The sequence below is a fragment of the Leptonotus elevatus genome, chromosome 5, assembly GCF_054856555.1.
Source record: "Leptonotus elevatus isolate MCC_2025b chromosome 5, RoL_Lele_1.0, whole genome shotgun sequence".
Lineage (NCBI taxonomy): Eukaryota > Metazoa > Chordata > Actinopteri > Syngnathiformes > Syngnathidae > Leptonotus > Leptonotus elevatus.
Window position 1 is genome coordinate 24979430 of NC_141243.1, and position 14545 is coordinate 24993974.

Below are 14545 nucleotides of genomic sequence, written 5' to 3' on the forward strand. Positions count from 1 at the left end.
TAAAAAACATTTGAGTTGTAAACCTTTCTGTTCATGTTCATGTAATACCAATTGCACATACACAACTCGGTGGCATGTTGCTTTTGATTATTGTCCAGCAGATGGCAGCAGCCACATAGCGAAGTCATTAACTTCCTGACATTCTGGTAAATAACAGAGCTTCCCAAAACCACGGAAACGTGGAGCTACGACAGAGCTCAAAAATAAAATACATACCACATATAGCTACAATGTGTTGATGGAATTGTACACTACTATACCACAAGTAAAGTGTGCATTGAGAATACAAGATATGTCTTAAAAAAGAGGGGGGAGAAAATGAAAAAAATGAAAAAGGTCGTTTAATAAGTACCTATCAAAACAGGGAACTTAGAGCTGTCTAATGCACTAACACAGCTTCTTGAATGTTTGTCATACCGTCCTGAAAATGCTTTTACTATTACAATATACTAAGTTCAGAAGTGTCATTCATGAACAAGGTTGAAACGACTTTGGCCCTGTAGTACTTCCATTAAAAGTACCAGATTAAACTGCAAACAAAATTTTAACAGTCATTAGAAACACACACAAACTACACTAAGAATCTTTGAAACATATACCGTGGTGAGTTTTTTTAAATTAAAAAATTAAAAAGAATCCCTTAAAGTTTGGAATCAGCTTCACTCTTTGTCAGCTGAGATAAAAGGATTCCAACTTGCCTCATTGAAAACAGGAAGCAGCAGGGTGCTGTTTCGTACACAACTTCTTCAAGTATACATTTCATGGAACTACAGCTACTTGCCCATTTGTGTTGCTACAAACCCAAATGGCAGTAGGTGGCAGTGCTGAGAGTGGAAAATTTATTGGAAACATGCATGAATGCCAGTTGACCTCATCCTCCAGTCATCTGTGTCTGATCCTATTAAAATCACATTTTGTTTTTGCTTTCACGTTCAAGTTCAAATAAGATTGTCTGACAACACATCAATTCTCATTGTTTTACGGGGCCACAATGAATCTACTTGAATTTTCTTGTCATTAATAGAATTCTGGTGTGTGGAGGACAAAAACATTTAGTGCAGCTGTGGCGCATTTCTGGCAGCCAGAACGGTAAAGCGCATTCACAGTAACAAAATACATTAGAGGGCATTGGACATTCATTTTGCATACATTGCCAAGTGAAGAATGGCGTCCCTGAGTTACCACTGGACTTTGTTGTAATTTTGGTTGTTTGGATTTTTATGTGCTAAAAGTGTTTTCATATTTAGATTTCCCTATGGGTTATATCAAGTTCTGGTGTAACGTCATCACTGAAAAGACCTAACTCCGTCGTAAACTGAGGACGCCCTGTAAATACATTCAATTAAAAACACAAAGGCAGACATTCACTGTGGGTGCAGTGCCATTAAGTCTCTAACAATATGAAACTAACAAGGGAAAAAGTTCAGTAAGACTGAGTCAAAAGCTAGTGCGTGAAAATGAAAATCAGAATTTGGATAAAATTGTGGTAACGCCAAATATTTATTATTTAAGAATAAATTGCTAAAAGTTTGAGCGACACTTAAATCACTCATCAGTGATCGAAAATGTTTAAAGTCATTGTGTTGTGTTGGATCCGAATAAATGTCATTTTGTTGCAATAAAGGCCTACAATGCTAACAATTTTATGCTGGCAGCACCCAGTGGTTAGCAGAGGTAAGAATGTAAACACTGTTACATAATTTCACGCTCCAGTATGAGGACGAATGTAGTGACCACGCAATCGATCGTGGCCAAAACATAGTCAACTACTATAACAACAGTGATTTCATTGGTTGGTTGTGACTACTGCTTGCAGCGCTTACACTGTGAAGAGTTCTATGTGAAGCTTGAGTCAACAGTCGCGCGTTAGTTTGACTCTGACGGGCAGAAGAGAGCTGTTGTGTGCATGAGCCATCCTTGCAAAGCATTGTGGGTTGTGTAGTTGATTACGTTCAATAGGGATTATTGTGCATCAGCTTTATTGTAATTAGGGCCCGACCAATATGCATTTTTAAAGCCGATACTGACTTTTGACAGAAAATAATACAGATTATTGAATAATCTGCAGATTATTTTGGAAAAAATATATATATTAAGAACAGAAAAAAAGTTACGATTGAATTTGATTAAAATAACTAATTGTTCACACATTGGGAAGAATTTGTGCCTTTTTCGTAGTGTTATCATACCTGTGGGTATGTGCTGCCACGGCATTTGTGTTTGAATATTTGTTATTTGAAAGAAAACAACTCCCAAAGTCGATGCTAACTACCCGAATGGAATCCCTCCTTTTCCACACTTTTAGCATTAGCACTAGGCTAGCGATTTTTAAAAACAAAGCATGTTTTGTATTTAAATTAGAGCTGTCAAACAATAAAACATTTTTTATCGGATTAATCACATTTTAGAATTTTGATTAATCATGATTAATTGCTTAATAAAAAAAGGCTTTTTTAATCAACATTTTTTCCCAGCCAAATTTATGTTATTATATTATTAAATTATGTGTTAATTATTTTGACATTTAATGTTATGAGGACGTCTTCAACATTTTTTGATCCACTGCACATGCTCATCCTCCTCTTTTTCTAATCAGTTAATTACTTGAATAATTTAAAATAGTGAGAACAAATTGACCCCAATATATTGACATGAACAAATATTCTGAATGTCATACGCAAACATTTATTAAATGCTTCACTTTAATCCAAAATTATGTTTATTGCTAAACACAACCTGTGCTTCCTTTAACGTAACCATCCGCTGTGCGCTAAAGGATAATTGATGGTCAAAATTAATAGTGTGATTAATCTGCGTTAATTCATGATTAATGCAATATTTTTTTTTGATTAATTAATCAGTTAACGCTTTAACTTTGACAGCACTAATTTAAATATAAAGTGGATGTAATTCTTAACGTTGTGTGTTTAGTTTTACAGTTAATTCTAACTGGGGTGTCATTAAACAGCTTAAAGGACGCTTTGGGACAACAGAATAACCAGAATAATGCAAAATGGTGCATTCAGGGTACTTTCAATGCATCGGAAAATTTAGTTTTCTTCGATTATAACATCTTAATGGGAAAATAATAATAATAATAGTAAAAAGATGTTATTTGAAATCAAATGAAACAATGAACGACATAATGTATACCGTATGTATATTCGTATCGTGTAATAATGCACGTAATATAACATTATATCATTGTGATATTTTTAGCTGTTTTGTTCCAGGTTTATGACCTGTGGTCTTATGTTCAATAAACAAACTAAGACAAGCACGAGTCAAAACAATGTGTGTGTCCTGCTGAGCCTTTTCGGAGGGCTAAAATAAAAATATCCGAACAGTTGAGCAGGAGGAAGAGTGAGGCTACATGGGAGAAGAGATAGTAAGGGTGGAGGACTTGAAAATGCCAACAGGATGGATAGGAATAGAAATGAGCTCATCAGAGGGACAGCCAAGGAGAGGACACATCCATTACTTGAGCTTGTCCTCAGCTAGCAAAATAACACAATTTTATATGCATGTGGATAATAATGCAAAACTTTTACACAGAATAGCCACGTGATGTAAAAGCTCTCCGTGGACAGTGGGTAAGAGGAACCTGTTTCTTCTACCTTGGAATTCCTCCTTGTCGTCCACCCTCGGATCCTCCTCTGGGACCTTCTCGACTGTCAGCTCATACAATTTCATGGTTATCTGTACCAGTATGCATATGTCAATATTGAACAATGACCTTCCAGTAAAACATTATTTCTTTATGATTTGTACCTGAGAGTTCTCCGGTAGCAGATGAAGCCCCAAGGTAATAGCATGTAGTCAAATGTACACCTGTGATGTTGACACAGTTTTTCCAACTCTGCTTACCTTCAACATCTACCATAACCTATAAAGGGAGAAAAGGAATCATGTGTATTAAATAGTTAAATTGACATGTGGGCTCCATTCACACTAAACTTGTTCACTAGGAGCACAGTAACCTCTAACGTAAAATTATAGGAGCACTAAAAGAAAAAGTAAGCGTGCACACAGTAAATTGACGGCAAATATTCACATTCTGCTCCATTGTATTACTGATAAATACTTGAATAAACTACAATATTTTCAAATCGCATTTTATTATGTAAGCTTCAACAGAGCACATAAAAATGTTGGTGTGGTTCTTGGAGGAATGTTGCATGTGTGTCAACAGTGCAAAGCGAACAAGAACAAGTGCAGATGACAACTGTGGTCCTCATGTTAGCATGTATTTTCTGCATTTTGGAGAGAATAAGTGAATTTGCCCTGGTTGAATTGGGCATCACGCCCTGCAGTGTAAACGTATCCTTCGTCTCCTGTCTTTTGTTCAGTCCTTGCCGGTCCATTGCTGCTGTCAGTGTCATGCCTTGTTGTTCCCCTCGTCTTGCTACGCCACTTGAGTTTTTTTTAAACTTTATTGGGGGGTTTTGCCCCTCAGTGCTGCGTTATCCACCTTGTTTTTATTTAAAGAAATCCCTATTTTTTTTTATTTAGATTTTTTTTTACTTCACCTCTGCCTCCTTGTCTCTGCTTCCCTGCACCTGGGCACTCAACCACGCCACATGTAACAAATTCAATAATTGTAAATATAAATAAAAATAATTCTTAAAGGATGTGAAAAATCTACTTTTTGGAGCTTTTAGCCATGTCAAAATGCTAATTCCTCACCAAAAACATAACCAAAGTGGTGTTTTCCTACATTTGCCCTTGTATGAGAAATTCTAGGTTATTCTGCTCTCCAAGCACCAGCCCCTCCCAACCTGAGAAAACGAGCTGTTGGCACGGTTTGACGTCATTGGGTGCGGCCCCACCCCCGCACCGCCTCTGCGGACTAAACACACACCCACTTTCTCTGAGACCTCCATGAAATAGAATTCAAAGCAATCAATTATCCTTCACATTTGCAATGCCAAAGTGCAATGGCAATTGGCCATCTTAAAATCCCAGAAAAGGTTCTAGCTGACAGTTGTGTAAACTACAAGTGTAACTTTTGCGCTACTTACCCTAGCTGATTGAATGGTCTACTGGTTAGGGTGCTCACCCTGTAAGCAGCAAAACGTGAGTTTGCTTCCCGCTTTAGTGTTTTTTCCCCTTCTTCTTTCCTCTCTCTTCTTCCCTCTCCTCCCCTCCTCCTCCACGATTTCTTGCGGCAAGGAGCCGATTTGTCTTAAATGTTTATTGCAGAATTGATGGCTTGCGTTGCGTGGCCATTTAGAGTTTTCAAACGCAGTGCCCCAACAGCAGACTGCAGCCAGCTCGCTGGAGCCGCGGCATATGGCAAGCACACGGGCAGAGGCAGGGTTTTACTGAACCGGGCGTTTTGCTTCCGCATTAGAAAACTAACCACCAAAACACTTAATATTTCATTGTAAATCACATTGCCATGGTGTCAAATGTAAGATTAAATCATTATATGCTTATAGTTAACTGTCTTCTTCTTTTCCTTTCGGGTTTTCCCTTCAGGGGTCGCCACAGCGAATCAGTTACCTCCATCTAACCCTGTCCTCTGCATCCTCTGCTCTCACACCAACTACCTTTATGTCCTCTTTAACTACATCCATAAACCTCCCCTTTGGTCTTCCTCTAGACCTCCTGCCTAGCATTTGGAAACTCAGCATCCTTCTGCCAATATACTGGCTCCTTCTGACCTTCTTTGTACTTCTCTATCAACCTCCTCAAAGCAAATACTGCATCTGTGGTCCTCTTTATTGGCATGAAACCATACTGCTGCTCACAAATGTTCACCTCTGCCCTCAGTCTAGCTTCAACTACTCTTTCCCATAGCTTATTTGTGTGGCTCATCAGCTTTATTCCTCTCTAGTTGCCACAACTCTGCACGTCTCCCTTGTTCTTAAAAATGGGCACCAACACACTTCTCCTCCATTCCTCAGGCATCTTCTCACTATCTAAGATCTTGTTAAACAACCCAGTCAGAAATTATACTGCTACCTCTCCTAGACACTTCCATACTTCCACAGGTATATCATCAGGACCAAGTGCCTTTCCATTCTTCATCCTCTTCAATGCTCTTCTCACTTCATCCTTACTAATCTTTGCTACTTCCTGGTCCACAACAGTCACCTGTTCTACTCTTCATTCTCTCTCTTTTTCCTCATTCATCAACTCTTCAAAGTACTCTTTTCATCTTCCCATCACACTACTGGCATCTGTCAACACACTTCCATCCCTATCCTTTATTACCCTAACCTGCTCCACGTCGTAAAGCCTCACCGGCTAGCGATGCTAACGCCAGAAAACGTGGTGCACAACCGAGCACTTCTGCACAGGTGGACGTTCAATCGGACGATGAAGAGTACCCTGAGTCCAATGCATATTCATCGGAGGAGTGGGTACAGTCTGATCACGGAGACGACACTGGTTCTGGACTACAATGCCACCATGAATGGAGTGGATAAGATGGATCAGAACATCTCTTACCACCCATTCACGCGGAAAACATTGAAATGGCAATAAAAATGTGTTGCCTATCTATTTCAAATATGCATGTTCAATGCATATATCCTGCACAAAACAAAAAATCCTGGGAAGTGCCAACACTTTTTGGAGTTAATCCGGCAGGTAGTGAGAGGGTGGCTGTTACCACAAGAAAAGGAGGAGGAAGAGGAGGAGGAGGAAGTTGTTGCAGGTATAGGAACTGAAGGGCATGAGGAAGCCAGACGTAACGCCAGGTCACCGTATCATGATCCTGAGAGTAGACTTGATGGCAACATGGCCAAACACACACTGCAGTACCTGCTACTCCCCGGAAAAAAAAGGCTGGCAAGAAAGTGTAGGGTCTGCACGCGAACGAGCAATCGCAGTGAAACTAATCTGGGGTGCAAATCCTGCTGCGTCCACTTGCACGCAGGGGAGTGTTACACAATTTACCACACAAAATGAAAAATTGTGTAGTTGAAACATCCGCACAATTGTAAATAGTAACACGTGCACACACCACACATGCACAGTTGCACACAATTGTAAATTGTTTGCCAAATTGTTTTGTCAAATTGTTTTGTCAAATTGTTTTGTCAAATTGTTTTGTCAAATTATTTTGTCAAATTGTTTTGTCAAATTGTTTTGTCAAATTGTTTTGTCAAATTGTTACACTGTTAAATAGAAATAAACTTATTTTGCTATCAAAAAACACTTTTTCATTGTTGGTGGTAGTGTTTTATAGAAGTAAAGCACTGTTTAGATGTTTGTGGCATCATTCATGGAAAAAAAAAAGTGTAAAATTCACTAGAGTGCATGAAATAATATCGTTTCACAAAAAGCTTGATTTCTACGTATTTTGGTCCAAAACAGAGCATTTGGGTTAAACTAACCTATTTTCTATTGTTGATTACTGAAGAACGGAATAAGGTTGAAACAAACTTGTTTTTTCTGATGAAAGATGGGAGTTCAATCTTTCATTTGGTAGTATCCACAGAAACCTTTGTGTTTCCATAGTCCAAACACAAAAGTTTCTGTGGACCTTGAAAGATCAGTCAAAATGCTCTAAATCAGCTGGCACCCACATGTTCTCTTTTCTGAAAATGGTTGGCAGTCAATAAGTTAACAAACTCCTCTTTCACTCTTTTTCTCTTCCTATCTACACCATGATAGAACAACTTGAACCCTGCACCTAAACTTATAGATTTGCTCCCTTTCCACCTGGTCTCCTGAACACACAATATGTCCACCTTCCTCCTCTGCATCATGTCAACCAGCTCTCTACCTTTTCCTGTCATAGTTCCAACATTCAAAGTCCCTACTCTCAGTCCCAGACTCTTGGTGTTCCTCTTCTCTTTCTTCCTATGAACACACCTTCCTCCTCTCCTTCTTCTTCCTATAGATAACTGTGGACTGGCTTAAAATACTTTTAATTGTCTTAAAAGTGCACTATGTGTGGTCTTTCATAAATGTAAGAAAATACTTTTAAATTCATGTGAACAGTACATTTCAAGAAAACTGATACAATAATAATAATAATAATTATTATTATTATTATTATTACTATTATTATTATAATAAATACATTGGCATTTAAAATTCTATTTTATTATGAATTTATGGGAAAAAGGAGGTATTACAATAATCGATTCATGGTTTCAGGAATCATGTCAGGCTCAAAAAGGAAAATTGATTCAATAGCGATTTTTCGATTTTTTTAAAACCCAGCTTTAGGCCTGCCCAGGTATAGCTGGAAGAGGTAACGTGGGTCCCTTCCCATGAGCTAACCACCTGTAGGAGGGGCCAAAGGGTTTCAGGTCAGTTAGGTGTTGTGAGGCAAAAACAAGGCCAGGACCCGGGATGCAGAGAGACAGGAGCAAACAGTTCATCTGTTCTCAAAGTAGCAACAGAAACCCACCTTACTTTGACCAGAGACTCATAAAAAGAAAAAAACAACAGGTAACAGGAACTTCCTGACTGAGGCGCGTGGCAGGAGGTGGCAAGAACACAGCAAGCATAACAAGGGAATCTTCCGGCGCAGAACAAAGGGAAAGGCTGGTTAAGGCCCCGTCCAGACAGGAGCAAAGCTGGCTTTGTTCCTCAAACAAATTGCGTACACACACAAGCATTTCAAGACTTGCGTGTGTCCAAAAGAAGACACTGAGGACGTTTAATGGCTGTAATGTATATGCCAAGTCTGGAGTGGCACTGTAGCGCAGCCACAGGGAGTTAACGGAAAGCGTAGAAGAAGAATCAGCGAAGAAGATAAACACTTTTTTTCTAACTTTATTGCTATCTACTGAACAAACATGGCTTTGTATGTATCAAAACATGGAAAATATAGAACACAGGAGAAGTGACAATGGCGGGTGATTCAAGTACAACACCACTTGTTGAACGTGGGAATAAAGAAGCAAAATATTTTGCTGCATAAGCAAGCTAAGAAGGCTGCGCAAAACGACTACGACACGGCTATCCGCCAATGTTGTTGACAGACTGACGGTTCGAACAAAGTCACGTGAGAATTGATGCATACGTCATCAATGTGTGACAATGCGTCGTCATCGAGCTGCGACCACCACGTCATCATTGGAGGAGTATCCTGCATATGGTGTCCAGACGGACGCGTACGGGGCACGTTTTGAAATCTTTCCACTCTGGAGCCCGGCTTCAAAAGTGATCGGCTTCAAGCTCCGAAACCATGCCGTCTTGTGGACGAACGGCCTAAACGGTAAGAAACTTGTGAGGATACATTGAAACTGGCTTTCGTGTGGACAGGGCCTAAGTAGACAGCCAGCTAACTAAACTGATGGGACTCAGGTGTGCAAGCAAGACATTGCCTGCGATGTTGGCACCGTCTCCTGCCATCCTCTGAAACTGCAGAGAGAGAGAGAAACATAACCATGACAGGGTCCCAAGAAATCTGGGTGGTGGCCGAAGGCGGAGAGACTTTGGTGGTCCGAGGGACGGGGAACGTCCCCTCTGTGGCAGGGAAGGAGCATGGGCTGTCGTGCGAGGTTGAGAAGCTCCGAGATACAGTCGGACACACACACTACACACAGTCTGGGCTCTTGTTGCTAGTCCTCTTGAAAGGGGATGGGTATTGAATGCGGTGGTTTTTGAAAACCTTATTACCCATGCCTATCACCAAGCAAAATTGCAAAAAAGTGCACAATTTGCTCAAAGTTATATGGGAGGGGATCGTAGTCGATCCACTGCTACTCCGCATGTCCCACCAATCCCCGGGGATGACCCATGACATTGACTGTCTCCCAGATGGCCTGGCAATGCCTTAGGATTCTCCTGGAAGAGTGGCTGGGGAGAGGGAAGTCTGGGCTTCCCTTATAAAGCTGCTGCCGCCACGACCCGACTCGACCTCAGCGAAGCGTCAGAAAGTGGATTGATGGATAAAATATTTTTGAGCCAAGTATAATATGCATTTTATTAACTCATTCACTCCCAGTCATTTCACTGAAGCAAACCCTATGGAGGTAAATTGAGTGCAAAAGTGACACATACCCGTAACATGATGCATGTGCCCGTAAACCAAATGCACACACACGTAACTGCATATACATATGCGTAACTGAAGATCAATAGCCGTAAAAAAAAACCACACACAACCATATAGTGGGAATATTTTCTAAGTGCACGGATACAAATCACCAAACACAAACTCTCGAATCTGCAGTTGTGACACTGCTTTGATTGGCACCTAATCACCCCCAAAATGGGTGCATAAGTGCCACACACTCATAAAGAACATGATCTGTATGCGTAAGTGTTGCAAAATACTCTGACAGCAAATCTGTATCGGTGGGATTAAACTTTAGCAAATGTTTTTTTCCTTAACCACACTGACACGAATCATCAGTTACGAGTGCACGAATCTGCACTTCTCAATCACTGCTTGAAATAAAGCAAGCGGTGCGCGTGCACACTTTTGTACCTCTTCTCGCTCCTAAAAAAACTAGGCGTATTTTCGTAGAGCCAGTGCTGATGCGTATCTGTAGCTCCATGCGCATTCCCGACAGACAAGTGACGTCTGCTGTCCAATCAGCTGGGGAGACGGATCTATATACATGACTGGATAGATCAGGACTTTTGAAGCCTCAAAGCCACCATATTGCTCCTCCCAAGAAACGTTTCTCAGCGTACGATCCTATACATTCACAGTATCGAAGTTAGAGAACATTTGTGACAGTATTTAGTATAAATAGCATGATTTATGGTGTTTTAAACTTGCCTTAAATTAATGTATCAATTATATCCTTAATGATGTTTACAGGAGAATTAATTAAATCATTTATTAAAGAATTATAATTGTAATTCAACAAAAAGACACCTCTGCCAAATCTAATATTGGGGTCTAAGGAACTGAGCGATAAAAGAAAAATGGGGTGTTCAAAGCAGCACATACCATCCACTTGTTAATTTTTATTTATTTTTACTTGTTAAATAATAGTGACCACCTCGCCACAAACTCCCCACCCCGCCCCTATACTAACTGCCTACGAGCAAGATGGCCGCCCTGCCATTTCAACGGCTTACACGGGCGTGTGGGCTATCCAGTAATATATTCAGATCAGTGGCTGCGGCTGACGGCCGCCATGAAATGGGATGGGGGAGCAGCTGGTTGGACAGTAGACGTCACTTGTCTGTCGGGAACACGCATGGAGCTACAGATACGCATCAGCGCTGGCTCTACGAGAATACGCCTCGGTTCTTTCGGAGCAAGAAGAGGTGCAAAAGTGTGCACGCGCACGGCTCGCTTTATTTCAAGCAGTGATTGAGAAGCGCAGATTCGTGCACTCGTAATTGATGATTCGTGTCTGTGTGGTTAAGAAAAAAAACGTTTGATTAAGTTTAACCCCCCCCCCCGATACAGATTTGCTGTCAGAGTATTTTGCAACACTTACGCATACAGATCATGTTCTTCAAGTGTGTGGCAGTTATACACCCGTTTTTGTGGTGATTTACGTGCCGATCAAAGCGTGTGTCGCAGCTACAAATTCGAGAGCTCATGTTTGGTGAATTGTATCCGTGCACTCAGAAAATATTCCCACGATATGGTTGTGTGGTTTTTTTTATGACCATAAATCTTCAATTACGCGTATGTGCCTCGTGGTTTACGGATGGAAATATGCAGTTACGTATGTGTGCATTTTATGTACGGTGCACATGCCTCATGTTACAGGTATGTGTCACTTCTGCACCCAATTTACTTCCATAAACCCTCGCTCCCTGCTGTTTTACTGGATTCTGACCAATTTTGTAAGGAAAACAGAATATTCTGTTCTAGTGCTATTCAAAACACTGGGGAAAATAGTTTTTTTTTTTTCTGGTTGATCTCTTATACTCTGCTGCCACTTGCGGCCATTTTTGTAATAACTACCATTGCTTTAAGCGACCTATACAGGTCAGAGGCTGCATCAAAGCCGTCTGTATGTTCTTGCATTAAAAAAAACATATAAAACGTATAAATAAATTTTTGAGACCATGGTAATATTTAAAATATAACTTTTTTATACGCTTTTGGGACCAAATGAGTTAATGAAGAAAACATGTTGGGAATGATCTGGAAATTTCAAAAATAAATTGACAAAAACAACAACAACAAAACGGAATACAAACCAGTCACAGGACTGTAATAGGAGTTATGCAATAACTCCGGAAGCGCTCAGCTAACCAGAATGACTCATTTTTGGTGCTTCACTCAGCCTCGACAGTAAACGTTTTCAAAATATAAAAGCTATGATCACGTCGACCAACCATACTAACGGAACCCCATATGTCAGTGCTGCTCAGTCCATGTATAACCGACAGTCATTTTTGGCAAGTCCTGTTATGAGTTATGGTTTCCCTCAACAGCAATTTGACCATGTTTTCCATGAGAAAAGCTTGAATATGAGAAATAAAGAGTAGACAATACAGTATAAAACAGTTTTTAGAGTGGAGCTCCCTACCATCAATTTGTTTTTGGTGTATCTAATTTGCAGAAATACACCATCCCTTGAATTGCGAACCCTGGATGAGCAGCCTCTGAGCTCAGTTGGTCGTCCATCACTATCATGGTCATAACACAGGGTCCCGTTCCCCAGCATCACTGACACATAAGGGAAAACCCTTTGCATGGGGGTGACAGATGGGTTACTTTAACAAGAAATGGTGTTTTGATATGAAAAATACAACTCACGGATTAACCACAAACACATACATCAAATGTAAAACATGCATGTAATTGTTCAACCTCAAACTCTGTAAAATGTACTTAGAAATTATAATTAAACTCTTCCTTGTACTTTGAATTTCTGAGTGGGGAGAAAAAATGTAGTTTTTTTCAAGTAAATATCACTCCCCATTTTTTACAATGTACCTGTGATCTCGCTTCTTTTAAACAAAATGTTTCTAAATAGTGAACTGTTAAGGATCGATTACACCTGACAATAACTTGAGTAAATAACAACCGTTAACATATCTTCAATAATACTTACGGTCACTTAAGTCCTTGTAGGTGTTAGTGCTATTACTGATTTAAACTATAGTAACCAAAGCGTAAATTGACGTTTTGAATGAATACCGATGCAGGTAACGACATTTTCAGTTTTAGATCAATACACCTGTTTGCTTAGTACTTCAAAGTAAACTTACCTTTATAAGAATTTACGAGAGAATATTCTCGCTTTAAAAACTCATCAAAAAAATCCCGGTCTTCCGCCATCGACAGCCGGAGAGTACAAAGCACGACCAATAAACACGTTAAATTGCGCATGTTTTTCAAAATAATCATTGTCTTGACTCTTGAGGGATGATGCTGTCGTATCCTGTCACAGACATTACAATTGTATGTCTTCTTCTTGTTTGAGTTGGAAAGCAACCAGCGTTGGGGTACATTACCGCCACCTACTGGACTGGAGTGCTGTGAAAGACGCTTGACAACGATATTGTTCCAATGAATCACGTAGGCTACTGCAGGGGCATCACTAGGTTTCATGGAAAGTGGGGGCTTAGCCCCAAGGACAGGATTGGGCAAACTAGGTCCTCGAGGTCTGGAGTCCTGCAGGTTTGGGATGTTTCCCTTCTCCAACACAGCTGATATATATGATCAGCTTATCAGCAAGCTCTGCATAAGCCTGATAATGACCCTGTTGATTGGAATCAGCTTGTGTTCATCACCAGGGGGGTCTTTGACCACAAGGAACATGAACATCATTCGGCGATGTTATCGAGAGCTCTTTGGGCAGCATGGCCTGGCCTTGTTTGACCTCCCATCTGTATCAGAGGCCCCAGAGTCGGTCTTTGAGGCTGCAATCAAGCTAGCGTTCGGGCTCCTCAGCCTGCCCATCGTATGGTCAAGGTGCGTGGTAGGACGGCTTGGCGGATTCCTGGTGGTGTGACAAAGATCGTGCCAGCCACATGTGCTGAGTATTATTCAGGCACTACTGCCTTGTTGGAGCCCTTGGAGTCTGGTGACCCAGCAGGTCTGTAGGCCTCTCTACTGCCGTGGTTCGGGTAGAACAGGGCACGACATACATTGCCATTGTGAATGTAGGTTCTACTGACGTGTTACTCTACCCTCGTACCACCGTTGGCAGCTTGGATGAGGTTAACCTTGTCAGTCTGCCAGCTGGAGTGACTGAAGTACCATCTGTTGTGGCCACAGTGGCGGAACAGTCAACGACTGCTTCTGTTCCAAAGCGCATTACAGCACTTATTTTGTCTCCATTGCCTGCGTTACAGCAGGGGAACGTGAGATCCCTCCTCGCAAAGTACGTCCCTTTCTTTTCTGCCCATGATGGCGACCTGGGTTGCACGAACTTGATTGCACATGACATTCCTCTCTTGGACGATGTGCCTGTTCGCCAGCGATACCGACGCATTCCTCCTTCTGACTATAAAGTGGTAAAAGAACACATCAATAAATTACTTGAGGCACAGGTCATCAGAGAGAGTAGCAGCCCCTATGCATCACCCATTGTTCTGGTCATAAAAAAAGATGGTAGTCTTCGGTTGTGCGTTGACTATAGACAGTTGAACAGCAAGACCAGGAAGGATGCATTTCCTCTACCTCGAATTGAGGAGTCTTTTGATG

General features: G+C 40.9%; 1 protein-coding gene across 1 annotated transcript; it reads right to left on the reverse strand.

Annotated features, from left to right (window-relative positions):
* Positions 1-3477: 3477 nt before the first annotated feature.
* LOC147174440 (vesicular integral-membrane protein VIP36-like) lies at positions 3478-13246 on the reverse strand. Its single transcript, XM_086075788.1, has 5 exons — positions 13089-13246; positions 12420-12579; positions 3731-3886; positions 3618-3699; positions 3478-3497 (listed from the first exon to the last, which is right to left on the reverse strand). The coding sequence occupies exons 1-5, from the start codon at positions 13241-13243 to the stop codon at positions 3478-3480; spliced, it is 573 nt and encodes a 190-aa protein (XP_085931914.1). The 5' UTR covers positions 13244-13246.
* Positions 13247-14545: the final 1299 nt, after the last annotated feature.